Source organism: Rhinoderma darwinii, chromosome 5 (genome assembly GCF_050947455.1).
Source record: "Rhinoderma darwinii isolate aRhiDar2 chromosome 5, aRhiDar2.hap1, whole genome shotgun sequence".
NCBI lineage: Eukaryota > Metazoa > Chordata > Amphibia > Anura > Rhinodermatidae > Rhinoderma > Rhinoderma darwinii.
The window spans coordinates 166,411,529-166,424,384 of NC_134691.1; the positions used below are offsets into that span (position 1 = coordinate 166,411,529).

General features: G+C 43.8%; 1 protein-coding gene across 1 annotated transcript in view; it reads right to left on the bottom strand.

The window, feature by feature from the left end:
• Positions 1-12,856, bottom strand: part of LOC142651713 (glutamate decarboxylase 1-like) — a 95,182-nt gene that overhangs the window by 35,345 nt on the left and 46,981 nt on the right. Inside the window, exon 2 of the mRNA XM_075826740.1 lies at positions 8,306-8,455. Coding sequence (XP_075682855.1) covers positions 8,306-8,455 — 150 coding nt within the window. The remainder of the gene's footprint in view (positions 1-8,305; positions 8,456-12,856) is intronic.

Here is a 12,856-nt window from a genome sequence, read left to right on the forward strand (position 1 = left end):
GAGGCAACAGTTGATTCTGCAGCAGCATCAGCGTTTGCAGGTAAGTAGCTACATCGATTTACCTGCAAACGCCGATGCTGCTGCAGAATCATCTGTAGCCTCTGGTGCCGATGTGTCCTCGCTCGTCTGACACGATGCAGGACCTGTGAGTGACGTCACAGCGTGATCTGGCAGAAGCTGGGCGTTGTGAAGAGAAGTGGATGATACTTCTCATCAGAACGCCCAGCTAGTAAAAGTAGTAAACACGCCCCGATGTACGCACATAATACACGCCCAGTTGTACTTTTACTTTTCAACACGCCCAGTTGTACTTTTGCAAGCCTCATTTGCATAAATACAAAAATGGTCATAACTTGGCTAAAAATGCTCGTTTTTTAAAAATAAAAACGTTACTGTAATCTACATTGCAGCGCCTATCTGCTGCAATAGCAGATAGGGGTTGCAAAATCTGGTGACAGAGCCTCTTTAAGGCCCTGTTCATACAGAGTTTTTTTGCAGGCAGAAAATTCTGCCTCAAAAATCAGTCTGGAATTTTGAGGCAAATTTTGATCTGCCTGCACACTGTTTGCCGCATTTTTCCTCTGCGTTTATTGCCCTCGGCCATTATGCGCCCCCGGCAAAAACGCATCAAAAAACGCTTTCTCTGCCTCCCATTGATGTCAATGGGAGGTCAGAGACGTAAACGCCTGAAGATAAGGTATGTTGCTTCTTTTTCCCACCGTTTTTTTTACAAGAATAATATAGTATCTGGACGAGAGTGTTTATTGTGCCGCTTATGCATCACTGATTTTATCAGTTTTTATACTTTTGATACTATGTTCTTCTTGTAGGTATGGAATAAAAGAAGCGTGAACTGCACAGTGTCGAAGGGTGATGCACTATGTCCCGCTTTTTTTCCATATTGGATCTTTAGGTTGCTGCCAGGATTGTTGACGTTGGAAGACCAGCAGTAAGGCCTCAAGCACACGAACGTATTTTTTTCCTCCCGTAAATACTGGCATAAATACGGGTAATTTGTCACACGTATTCGACCCGTATTCCACCTGTATTTACGGACCCGTGCCCGTAAATACGGGCCCGTTGTCACCAGTATTCCACTTGTATTCACAGACCCGTTTTCGCTGCAAAATTGCATTGCACTAATCGGCAGCCCCTTCTCTCTATTAGTGGTGGATGGAGAGAAGGGGCAGCCATTTCGGGCAGAGTTACCACAGCGGAATACAGCGATTGTAAGTAAAAGAAGTTCATACTTACCCGGCTGTTGTCTTGGTGACGCGTCCCTCTTTTGACATCCAGTCCGACCTCCCTGGATGACGCGGCAGTTCATGTGACCGCTACAGCCTGTGATTGGCCTGTGACTGGCTGCAGCAGTCACATGGGATGAAACGTCATCCCGGGAGGCCGGACTGGAGGAAGAAGCAGGTAAGTTAACTTTTAATACTATTAACTCCAGCGGTAGTCACTGCCCCGGGTGCTGAAAGAGTTACTGCCGATCAGTTAACTCTTTCAGCACCCTGGACAGTGACTATATCCTGACGTCGGCTAGCAATGCTCCGTAATTACGGGTGCACACACGTAGCCACCTGTAATTACGGGAGCCCCATAGACTTCTATGGGCCTGCCCGTCCCGTAATTACGGCCTGAAATAGGACATGTTCCATATTTTTCAACGGCACGAGCACCTTCCCGTAAGCAAACGGGAAGGTACCCATGGCCAATAGAAGTCTATGGGCCCGTATTTACGGCCGTGTTTACGTTCGTGTGCATGAGTCCTAACTCTGTGGAACTACAGGAACCAGAACAACAGTCTGCACCGACACTGGATCGTGGACTTATCCGCTTGCAGAAAGGCTAAGGCTGGGTTCACACAAGCACATTAACGTCCGTAATGGACGGACGTATTTCGGCCGGAAGTCTCGGACCGAACTCAGTGCAGGGAGCCGGGCTCCTAGCATCATAGTTATGTACGATGCTAGGAGTCCCTGCCTCTCTGCAGGACAACTGTCCCGTACTGTAATCATGTTATCAGTATGGGACAGTAGTTCCACCGAGAGGCAGGGACTCCTAGCGTCGTACATAACTAGGAGCCCGGCTCCCTGCACTGAGTTCGGTCCGGGACTTCCGGCCGAAATACGTCCGTCCATTACGGACGTTAATGTGCTCGTGTGAACCCAGCCTAAGACTCATTATTCCGATTGAGTACACATTGGATTTTTTCTTTTCCTGTGCCATCTGAGCGGTAAAAGCTTTTTGTTTTACATTCAATGTTCCCCAGATACAGAAGAACAAAATAATTAACCGCTTTGAACTGGATTTTTTTTTTTTACCCCAGGATTCAGTGCTGGGACCACTATTATTCAACTTATTTATTAACGATATAGAGGATGGGATTAATAGCATAGTTTCTATTTTTTGCAGATGACACCAAGCTATTTAGGATAGTTCCGTTTTTGGGAGATGTTCATAAATTACAAGTCGATTTGAACACACTGAGTGTTTAAACCTCATTTGCCAAGTTGATGCTCAATGTGCATAAATGTAAAGTTATGCACCTGGGTAATAAAAATCTGCATGAATCATATGTCCTAGGGAGAGTTACACTGGGAAAGTAAAGGCCTTTTTACACTGGCCGATTATCGGGCAGACAAGTGTTTATAGAATGCTCGTTCCCGATAATTGCCCTGTGTAGACAGGGCAGCGATCAGCAGATGAACGAGCAAACGCTCGATCATCTGCTGATCGTATCGTTTTAAAACAGCAAAATAGTATCGTTGTCGGCAGCACATCTCCCTGTGTAAACAGAGCGATGCGCTGCCGACATGATAATAATGTATGGGGACAAACGATCGGAGTAACGACCGCTCGTCCCCTAACAAAGTTCCGTGTGACAGGAGCAAACAAGCGCCGATCAACAATGTCTCGTTAATTGGCGCTCGCTGCACCGGCCGACTATCGGCCTGTGTAAAAGGCCCTTTTGTTGTTGAGAAAGATCTGTGTGTACTAGCAGATCATAGACCAAATAACAGCATGCAATGTCAATAAGCTGCTTCCAAGGCTAGAAGGATACTGTCGTGTATTAAAAGAGGCATGTCCTGGCGGGTCAGGGACATATTACAACTTTACAAAGCATTAGTGCGGCCTCATCTAGAATATGCAGTTCAGTTCTGGGATTCAGTTCATAGAAAGGATGCCCTTGAGTTGGAAAAAAAATGATAGAATAGTAACAAAACTAATAAGGGGCATGACGGATATTAGTTATGAGAAAAAATTAATATAATTAAACCTATTTAGTCTGGAAAAGAGACGACTAATGTGGGACATGATTAACTTGTCCATTTATATAAATGGTCCATTAAAAAATTATGGTGAAAATCTGATCTATGTAAAATCTGTCTTGAGAAAAATGGTTCAATCTCCAGAGGCGGCAAGCATTCTTTACCATAAGAACTGTTAATCTGTGGAATAGCCTAAAGAGGGTTTTACACTGGGCAATTATTGGGCAAACCATCATTCATAAAACGCTCATTGCCGATAATTGCCCTGCCTAAACAGAGCATCGATCAGCATATGAATGAGCAAACGCTTGTTCATCTGCTGATCTTATCGTTTTAAAAAGTAAAATATTATCGTTGTCGGCAGAACATCTCCCTGTGTAAACAGGGAGTCGCGCTGCCGCAATGATAATAATGTATGGGGACGAGTGATTGGAGTAACGCCCGCGCGTCCCCATCCTTGTAAAAGGAGCAAACGTGCCGATCAACGAGCTGTCTCGTTGATCGGTGCTTGCTGTATTGGCCAAAATCGGCCGGTGTAATACCTACTTAACTCAGGAGCTAGTCACAGCAGGAACAGTAGATGGCTTAAAAAAAGGCTTAGATAATTTCTTAGAACAAAAAAAATCAGTGCCTATGTCAATGAATATAATCAATAGGGGTAAAAATAAGTTCTATAGTTTCTCCCATCCCTTCTCTTTCTCCCATGTATTTGTTGAACTTGATGGACATGGGTCTTTTTTAACTGTGCTAACTACAGTATGAAACTGTTCAATTAAAGTTAGTACTACAGTATGTAACTGTTCAATTAACCCCTTCCCCCCATTTTTCGGATTTTCACTTTAGTTTTTTCCTCCCCACCTTCCAAAAAGCTAAAAATTTTAATTTTTCCATCAATATAGCTATGTGAGGGCTTGTGATTTGTGGGACAAGTTGTAGTTTTTCATGGTACCATTTATTGTAGCGCATATTTACTGAGAAGTTGTAAAAAAAATATTTGTGGGGTGAAATGGGCAAAAAAACTGTGATTGTTTTATGGCGTCCATCAGGCGGTAGAAACTACATATTCACCTTATTCTACAGGTTGATACGATGACGGGATGCCAAATTTATATGTTTTGTTTTAAGTTTTACCACTTTTAAAAAAATAAAACTATTTGCTAAATTAAAAAAATCTTTTGTGTCGCCGTATTCTGAGAGCCATAACGTTTTAATTTATCCATCAATTTGGCGATGTGAGGGCTTTAATTTGCAGGGTAAGCTGTAGTTTTCACAGATACCATTTTGTGGTACATGCAACATTTTGATCACTTTTTATTTCATTTTTTTGGAGCGCTAAGGTGACCAAAAAAACAGCAATTTGCGTGTTTTATATATATTTTTTGTACGCCATTCACTGAGCAAGTTAAACAACGCTATATTGTGTAGGAAATAAATATATTGAGGAAGGGTAAATTTCTAAAATATAACTTTTATTTTTTTCCCATAAAAATGGAATAACAATATCGTTGTGTGTGATAATATATTGCTTATATGGCTATTGCCATATGATTTATCAAGCCGTGAGGCTCACACACTCCCTGATGAACCAGAACATATGGGGAAACGCGTTGGAGTAGGAACTCTAGCATAACCACTATATCAGTATAGGGATAGGCTCCAGAGACAACGGGGTCGTTCTTTTTAGAACGAGTGTCCGATATCGTTGTCAACAGTGAGTGCTGAGAATCCAATTGTGGACTAGGTAGAATACCACTATATACTCCGATGATCCCGATCAACCCTGTTATAAGCACTCTCAATTACGAAACTAACTGAGGATTTGCGTCAGAGACAACGTGGTCGTTCTTGTAAGAACGAGTACCAGATACCGCTGTCAACAGAGGGGCAGAAATTTAGTCTGGGGATTGACAAAATACCACTGTACAACCCTATGATCTTGAACTACCCTGCTGTATTTACACTGGGAACATTTATCCTACACTTATCAAGCTTAACACGCAGGCTGTATATGCAATAGGAGTACGACCTCTTGCCTAACCATCATATCAGTACAGGGACAGGTTCCAGAAACAACGGGGTCGTTCTTTTCAGAACGAGTGCCCGATATTGTTGTCAACAGTGAGGGCTGAGAATCCTTTTGCGGATTAGGTAGAATACCACTGTATACTCATGTGATCCCAATCAACCCTGTGATAAGCACTCAGTTACGGAACTTACTGGGGATTGGCTTCAGAAACAATGTGGTTGTTCTTGTAAGAACGAGTACCAGACACCGTTGTCAACAGAGAGGGCAGACATTTAGTCTGGGGAATGACAGGATACCACTGTACAACCCTATGATCCTAAACTACCCTGCTGTAATCATTCTGGGAACATCTATCCTATACTCATCAAGCCGGATACGCAGGCTGTATATGCAATATATTGTCACACACAACGATATTGTTATTCCATTTTTATGGGAAAAAAATAAGTTATATTTTAGAAATTTATCCTTCCTCAATATATTTGTTACAAAGTTGGGAGGTATAATGGGAACCAGCCCGTTGATTCATTACTGGGAATAAACAATATATTGTGTAGGGATGCGGCGATGCCAGTTTTGTTAACTTATATTTCTTCAACATTGATTTAGGGAAAAAATGGGAAAAGGTTTTTTTTTAACTTTTAATACTTTTTTTTTTTGGAACATAAAAAAAACTTTATTTAACTTTTTTTACTTCCTTTTTTTTATTAGTCCCCCTGGGGGACTTGAAGCAACGATCCAACCCGACCCGTTGGATCGCTTGCATGATATACTGCAATACTAATGTATTGCAGTATATCGGGATTCTGACAGTCTGCTTTAAAGCTTTGCCGGAGGCAGAGCTTCAAAGGAATACAAAGATGACAGACCTTGGGGCCTTTATAAGGCCCCCAGGTTGTCATAACAACCATTGTAACCGCCGGTCGTGCCGCGGGGAGGGGCGCGGTGGCTTGTTTGAGGGGGCGTCCCCCTGATTCCAACACTTTAAATGCCGTGGTCATGATTGACCGCGGCATTTAAGGTGTTAAACTGGCGGAATCGAAGTGATCTTTGATTCCGCCCATTGTAGTAAGGTGTTGGCTGTATTACACAGCCGTCACCTGCTGTGTATGGAGCGCACTCTGCCCGTTTGCGCTCTCCATACTTCCCCTTAATCCTTATCACGTATGGTTACGTGATAATGCGTTAAGGGGTTAAAGTCTTGCATCAAAAGATTTAAATGCCTGGCTACCTACCGGAGAGCCTTGGAGCTTACGGTTTACCATTTTTATGGAGTTTGATCCATAGTATAAACAGCATACAGTACACTTCTTCTAGTGGCAGCTGTAGGCAGTCAGGCTATTATTTAATAGTATGTCTATGCAGCGGATTTAAGAGCCATGTAGTCGAAAAATAGAGCACCCACCACTAAAAAGATATATTAAGAAATTAATCAGAAAAAAGTATTGTGAGAATATGGTGGAGTTTCCCTTTAAGTGACAATTATTCCATTCAGCTCTGCAAAGTCTAGTTAGATATGGGATTGATGTGACCAATAGAAGCTGGGGCACTGCATACAAAGCACAGTATATAACAATTAAAAAGGCAGAAATGGTAAAACTTTTCTGCCTTCTCTACTGGACTGTGGCACAATTATTCAAGCAGCTGTGAAAACCCTGTGTATGAAAATAAAGTCTTTAAATATAAATGGGACAAGAGAAATGGTAAGCCCATGGTGTAAATTTATTCATACATTTCCAGGAGGAATAACAGAGGAAAAATAATGCAGACGATGCTCCAAAATTGTTATTTTATGGGATATCACTTTGTGGGTGTTCGACCTCTGGGACTCCCAATGCTGTAGCACTGAATTCCCTTCTAAGCTTTCCCTGAACAATGGTGCCCCAGCCACCTGCTGTGCAGGGAACTGCAGCATAGCCCTATTTAAGTCAAATGAGTCCGGCTGTAGCTTCCAGCACAGCTGCGTGGTTTCTGCGTAGGGAAAACTTAGAAGGGAATGAAGTTCGAAATCAACATTGTGGCCCCTTTATTCTCAGGGTTACTGGGCTTCCCAGTGGTCGGACACTCAGACCATAAAGTGATGGCAAATCCTAGCAATATGCCATCACTTTATTACATAGGAATAACCCTTTAAAACACCGTCAGCAAAATAGTGGATGTTTTAATTCTGGTTGCCATAGTTATAACCTTAGACATCAATGTTAACTTACTGTATTAAGTATTTATTTTAATAGAAATCAACAAAAAAAAGAATGAGTTCATACTGTATCACAAAGTAGATTTCACATCTATGTAAACATGTGTACTATAAATTCAAAGCTCTAGTCAAGGTTTAAGTAGAAGACAGAGTAACTCAAGTTTAGTAAAGGATACATAAAGCAAAGTATTTACGTTGTAATATAACATATCTCTATTTAAACTGTGTCTTGGTGTCTAAAGGGAACCTGTTACCAGCATTTCACCTATTTAACTGTACTTATCCCTCACTGGCCGCTGCTGTCAAAAGTTAATTGCCGTAATCCCCTCTTGTGAACTCCTCCTCCGACTGTAAATAATGGTCTGCAAACATTTTGCGCTTTTTTTCGTAATAATCCGGTGTCCCGTTGTACGCACACACAAGAAGAGGACATCATTGCACAAGCAAGGGATTTTGTGCGCTGGGTGAAAGCGAGGATCTGTCAATCAACAGTAAGGAGGCGGGGTAAACTCGGAAAGACTTGAGGATATGATTCTTTTCAAATAAAGATTTTACTCTTTTCAAGCGAAGATTTGACTCTTTTCTGCTCATTAGCATACGGTGTGGGAACACCAAAAAACTGAAAACTAAAGCTACAGAGCCGACTAAGAAGACAATTATAGGTTATATAGAAATGATTTTTCACCCACTTCCACCAGGTATTGCTGGTTTAATAGGTGAAATGCTGGTGACAGGTTCCCTTTAATAATGAAGTTAGACTTAAAACATGAGGTGAGCCAACTATAATCATAAAAATCAGCCACTTACCTGAGGCGAAAACATTGGAGAAGTCAGAAAAGCTGTGGCCAAGGCCTTTATTCTCCTCTTCGCCATTAGTTCTAAGGTCATCACTAAGCTTCTCTCTCAGCTGCTTACTTTGACCATAATCTTTACCTCGACATATCTGATGAGAGTTGCCTATATGAAGAAAAAAAATGCATGGAGTGACACCATTAAAGGGGGTTGTCCCATCAGCTGATTGTTACCAACAACCGCCTACAACCAGCTTTTAATGCCGGAGGAAGCTATGGATGAACCTACATTTTCCCTGCAGCCTCAAATTCAATCTTCATTGATCATAGTGCATCACAATAAAAAAAAGTGACCTGACTGTCTCAAAATTAGTCCACTGAAGCCAGCAGAACATAAAAATTAGGACAAAAGAAGTTGGTTATGTTGCTACACCAGAGATTAGTGCAGCCTAGGGAGTAGTTTATAACTTGCCTCCTGCATGTTACCTAGAGATGGTGAAGCTATGAGATAACTGATATTATCTGGCTCTGAATTTCAGAAAAGTAAATATTTAAGTCTCTCTCCCAGCTCGCTTTGAATAAAAGTGGTGGCTGAGCTGGGGAAGGGGCGGAAATGACACCAAAATATCATAAATCGTAGAGAACTAGTACATAACAAAGTCTTTCCCGAGTATAATATTTCCAGGTAAGTTTTAGGATGGAGAAATGATATAGCAGGGGGTACAGAAGAAAATACAGTGATTGAATTGAATGGCTCTCCAGTATCCTAGCTCACATAGTTCAGAGGTAGAGTTCAAAGACTCTAAAGAGGGCAAAGAAACAATTGTATAAGTTGCAAGGCACGAAAGCACCCATTATTAAACCATTGATGGAAAATGTAATCTTCTACCCCTGGAGTAAATGTCGGAATTTTCAAGATAGGAAACATTGGCGTAGGATGGGGAGAAATATGGCCATTTATCAAAATCTTTTAAATCACCGCTATTGCAGGATGTAAACTGACTGGTTGATAGACTATATCCAACGACAGGAAAACTGTTATGGGGAATATGACAAAAAAAAGCTTCAATGCGTAAACCTAAACCCACAGATTGGGTCAAAAAAGCACAGACTTTGCTGTCCTAGCTGGTTTATTATTCCAACAAAAAGATAGAAGACCGTTTATCAAATAAGAGTCTAGGGATATGAATTGGCAGAGCTTGCAGAAGAGAAATGACCATCGGAAGGACATTCATTTTGAGTATTGAGCACCGACCAAACCATGTGAATGTACCATTTTCCCATCCATCTAAATCAGTTTTAAGAGCTGTTTAAAAAAAGAAAAGAAAAAAAAAAGAAAAAGGGAGATCGAAAATTAGTTTTATAATATCTAGAAACATGGGGGGTTAAATAAACTCCTAGATATTTCAAAGTTGAATAAGACCACCGAGAAGGAAAACATGATTATAATGATGAGAGTTACTAGTATATGAGATGAAGAAATATTCAATGCCTCAGATTTCTGTAAATTTATTTTATTATCAGAGATAGCAGCATATGTGGACAATTCTGTAAATAGAATGGGGAGTAAGATTAGAGGATTCAAAATAAAGTATAACAGATCGTCTGTGTATGCCGCCAACCTTATGTTCAGTATCCACTAGAGATACACCTGAAATATCTTAGTTAAGCCAGATATAATGTAATAGCAGTTCCAAAGTAAGTACATAAATAAGAGGGTACTAGGGACAGCCTTGATGGGTTCCATTCGTTATGGGGAACTACTCTGGGAGTTCACCATTAACACTAACAGCTGCTAAGGGTTGGGAATAGAGATGAGCGAACTTATGAAAAGTTCGGTTCGGCTGGTTCGCCGAATTTCATGAAAAAGTTCGATTCGGACCGAACTAGTTCTGACCGAACCTGTAATTCAAGAAAGCCCCTAAAAATCGTGTATAACACTGTATGAAAGCCCTAGAAGCCCTGTATAACACTCTTAGGTCACCCATGAGTGTATCCAAGTACTTTTGAGCTGTCTTTAAGGCAAAGTTAGTGTCAAAGTTACGCCAACATGTATGGCTATAGGAAAACGGATGGGACACGGTGATAACTAACAGAAACCACTGCACTTGTGCATGTTGTATGCTTAATGCATTGTTAAAAAAGGTACAAAAATTAACCATTTTTGGCGGCAGATGCCTGCCAGAGTTCATACATATAAGGTGGTAAAAGAAGAAGCAATGGCTTTTGACAAGCCCTCAAAAAATTTACCCTTTATGGTGGCAGATGCCTGCCGGGGTTCATCCATACATGGATGTAAAAGCAACAAGCAATGTCTATTCACAAGCCCTCCAAAAATGTACCCTTTTTATTGGCAGATGCCTGCCTGGGTTCATCCATACATGGATGTAATGTAAAAGCAACAAGCAATGGCTTTTGACAAGCCCTCCAAAAATGTACCCTTTTTATTGGCAGATGCCTGCCGGGGTTCATCCATACATGGATGTAAAAGCAACAAGCAGTGGCTTTTCACAAGCCCTCCAAAAATGTACCCTTTTTATTGGCAGATGCCTGCCGGGGTTCATACATACATGGATGTAAAAGCAACAAGCAATGGCTTTTCACAAGCCCTCCAAAAATGTACCCTTTTTATTGGCAGATGCCTGCCGGGGTTCATCCATACATGGATGTAAAAGCAACAAGCAATGGCTTTTCACAAGCCCTCCAAAAATTGACCCTGTTTATTGGCAGATGCGGCTTGCTCTCTGAGGAGAGAGGAGGTGCTTTGTTTTTGGGTGTGGTGTTTTTTGTGTATACCTTCCCGGGGACTCATATTACCTGCCCAGGTTTATTACACCTGCCTGGGCTAGCAGAGTGCCCCGAGGGGGGCTCCATCTGTAGATAGAGTCCCGGTCCTCCACCCTCCGGAGCAGGCCGATGAGGGGTGGAGGGACATCCCAGCCGGCTGGGAAAGCTCAGCCAGCCCCAGGGGAGAGGAGGCCACAGCAATGTGGCCTCATCCCCACAAGCGGCTGGGGCATCGCAGCATGCCGCCAGGAGAGCAGAGGTAACGGAGCATGGAGAAGCAGGATCGGAACACCATGGCTGCAGGGACCTCATGGAGTGGGGGTCACTGAGGCCGGGAGAGGAGGCCACTACTTTTGGCTCCCACCTGGTGGCCCACCTTGAGGAATATAAAGACCTGGGGAGGTCCCTGCAGTGGCTCCGAGGAGACCTAACGGTGGCCAGGCAGAGAGCGGCAAAATCCTCCGGCAGCAGGAGGGCCAAATACTCAGCACAGGTCCGCTCCCTGCTGCGGGAGGTAAAGGAGGTGGAAGACAGGAGAGCCACAATCTTGGAAGGGGGAGCAGCCTTCTCTGAAAAACTACGCAATGACGACAGGTTCCAGCAAATGGAAGGATTAAGTAAAAAAGAAAAACTGACAGCAAGCAGAGCTACAGTCGAGGAAACCCCTGGCAAGTCAGTGCCAGTTCCTGCGCAGGAGGAGCAGGAAGAGTCGTGCTTTGAAGCGCCGAGTCAGTCTGCTCCGACAAGCTCAAACTTGCCATGTGCAGCACAGCTGCCAGATTCGGGGAGCGGCTCCGTGTCCGAGGGAGAGCACCCCCCCCCCCCCTGGTATGATGACCCAGATCCGAGATCAGGAATCCCCCGTGTCGCTGGAGGGGTTCAGCTTCGGTACAGAGCTGCCCCCGGAGGAAGGAGAGAGAAGTGCGGCAGCAGAGCGGAGGAGACGGAAAAAGCTGAGGAAACAGATGGAAGAAAGAAGAGAGGTGAGACTTGTATATGTGCACGGGTCTCCCCTGCACTCCGGGCCAGAAGAGATTCTGGTCCGACGTGCAGGACCCGCAAACCCCCCAGCCCCGGCTTCTGCAGTGGAGTCGGGGCGGGAAAGCAGGGAGATAGCATAGACGGCGGGCAAGATGGCGCCGGACGCCGCTCACTGTGAAGTGGTCGGCGCTGGCTGTCAGAGCGCTGCAGGGGGCGTGGCCCCAGTCCCGGCTGACGGCGAGCCCCGGAGACCGGTGTGCGGTGTGAGCCGCATACCGGAGGAGGGGGCGGACCGGAAGTTGGGGGCACCGCTGTCCCGCGGGTCGTGTGCCTGCAACGTGGCCGGTCCGGTCGCACCGGGACCGGCCAGCGTGATAGGCCAGCGGGCACCCGACGCCTTGGACAAGGGCGTAGCCGAAGCCTCTGCTGGAGGCGGAGCCGGCCACTCCAGTATGGAGGAGAGGAGTGGCCTGGCTAGTAAACATGTGGGGCGGCCGCTGCAATGCAGCTCGGCAAACGAAAGGGGCGGAGCCGGCCACTCTGATATGGAGGAGGGGAGTGGCCTGGCTGATGGACACATAGAGGGGCAGCTGCTAAGCAGCTCAGCAGTAGTGGAGATGGAAATAGCCTGCGACGTTCCAAAGGAGGATGTCAATAAAGATGTTAATAATAGCAAAGTAAATACAAAAGTAAATGCAAAAGTTAATAATAAAGTTAATGATAATAAAGTGAATAAAAATGAAAATAAAAATGCAAATGAAAATGTGCCTTTTCCTGCCCTGCCAAGTAGCATGGACAC